The sequence below is a fragment of the Propithecus coquereli genome, unplaced genomic scaffold (assembly GCF_000956105.1).
Source record: "Propithecus coquereli isolate 6110/MARCELLA unplaced genomic scaffold, Pcoq_1.0 Scaffold39, whole genome shotgun sequence".
Lineage (NCBI taxonomy): Eukaryota > Metazoa > Chordata > Mammalia > Primates > Indriidae > Propithecus > Propithecus coquereli.
Genome location: NW_012149618.1, coordinates 4,701,685 through 4,703,571, shown reverse-complemented (window position 1 = coordinate 4,703,571; position 1,887 = coordinate 4,701,685). Strand labels below are relative to the sequence as shown.

The following is a 1,887-nucleotide window of genomic DNA, read 5'->3' as shown; positions in this document are numbered from 1 at the left end:
TATAATCTTATTAGGATATTTTTTAAGTACCTAATTAAATAGAAAGATATTTCAAGTGCATAAAAGACAAATTATTACAAAGATATCAGTTCTTTCCAAATTGATTTAAATGAAATACCAATTAATACCTCAACAGATTTTTTAAAAGAAATTTAACTGCTTATTCTAAAATTTACATGGAAGTGTGATTTATAAAGGCCGAGTAGGGCAGACAATTGTGAAGAATAAGGTAAGAGGCTTTCCTCTACTGGATATCGAGACTTATTTCTTAAAACTGTAACAATTAAGGGAGTACAGTATTGACACAGGATATTCAAATAGCCCAATGGAACAGAACAGAAAGGCCAGCCAAATTCTTGGACAAAATCCTTTCAGCCTGGTAGAAAGCCTTCTGCTTCAGCTACTGATGAATTAACAAGTCCTTATGAAGCAGCTATTTTGTGCTGTGTGCCACAGTGAATACAAAACTACAAAATACTCCCACAGTCCAGGTAAAGCTTAAAAAATTTGCCAAGAGAATAAAAGATTTGCATAAATAAAGCAATCACATGACAAAACCCAAGATAACAATTAGCAATTGTGGTATGGATAAAAAGTGCATACAAAGTTAGAGATTAAAGAGAGCTAAAGTCATCAGGGAAGTTTTCGTGGAGAAACAGGATCTGCACGCAAGGAGGTAAAGAATGGTGCGGACCTCAAAAGGCAGAAGTTACTGTACCCAGATAAAAAGCATGAGACAAAATTATGAAGGGAGGAGTGACAACAATGTATGGGAAAGACAGGGAAGAGATGTAACAAACCACAGTTCAACAATGGAAGCAGTATGAGACTACACTAAATAAAGAGGACTTGACTGCTAGTTTCAAGAGTCAGGACTTTTTCTGATAAAAAAGAAGTCACTACACATCCTTGAATAGGTGAGGAACATAAAGTTAGTTGTGTTTCACAAAGATTTGAAGGAGGCAGAAAAAATCTAGCTGTGAGGTTAGATTATGGGGTGATAAAGGCATGGAGACAATAAGAAAGAAAAGGAAGGAACGAATCTGAAATTCTCTTGTTAGGAGGTGAAATCATTAATCATGGCTGAGGTTTAAAAATACATAAGAGGCAGGTTGTACTAAATTCAGGTTTCACCGTTGGCTAACAAAAAGAGTGAAACAATATAAATATTAGAAATTTCACAAATAAAATTAAGATGCTGAAGAAGAGAGCTAACTTTCCGGTTTGACCTACCAGTATTTACTTTTGACGTCACATGAGCTACGTCAATTTTCTGGGACCTGATGAGAGGTGCAGTAGTTTTTGCAGCAGGAGTGTGTGCTGTATTCTTCCTTCGATCTTTTGCTTTACTTATCTTGGAAAGAGGTGCAAAAATACCTGAAGGAGAATGTAGAATTTTAGTGAGTGTTAAACAATTAAAAACACCTCAGATAAAGGGGCAAGTACAAGTAGTTAATAATATAAATCTTTAAGTTCTTTTTTGGTGCCTATGTGTTCCGTAGTGAGAGGAAGGAAAAAAAAAAAAATACTTGCCCTCAAAGAGCTTACAATCTAGTTGTCAAGACTAACAACACACCAATAATTTAAGAACCACATAAAGATATGTAACCAGGTGTTAGGTGAAATTCAGGGAAAAAGTAAAATAAGTAAAAATAATAGCTTTTTATTATTTATAAGCTATTGGCAAGTAACAATGAGCTATATAATATAAAATCTTATTCTTCCATGTCACCTTTTATCTCCTTTGGAAACTTATATTTATACTACATTATAGCTTTTTATATCCAAGTCTTAGCTCTCCTACAGACTGTGCACCTTTTAAAGACAAAATTCAAACGTTACTCAATTCTGCATTCCTTCACTGTACCTAATTACAGCGCCTTACAC

At 34.3% G+C, this 1,887-nt stretch overlaps 1 protein-coding gene across 1 annotated transcript in view; it reads right to left on the bottom strand.

The window, feature by feature from the left end:
• CLIP4 (CAP-GLY domain containing linker protein family, member 4) overlaps positions 1–1,887 on the bottom strand; it is a 47,440-nt gene that overhangs the window by 24,880 nt on the left and 20,673 nt on the right. The window contains exon 6 of the mRNA XM_012652435.1: positions 1,234–1,377. Coding sequence (XP_012507889.1) covers positions 1,234–1,377 — 144 coding nt within the window. The remainder of the gene's footprint in view (positions 1–1,233; positions 1,378–1,887) is intronic.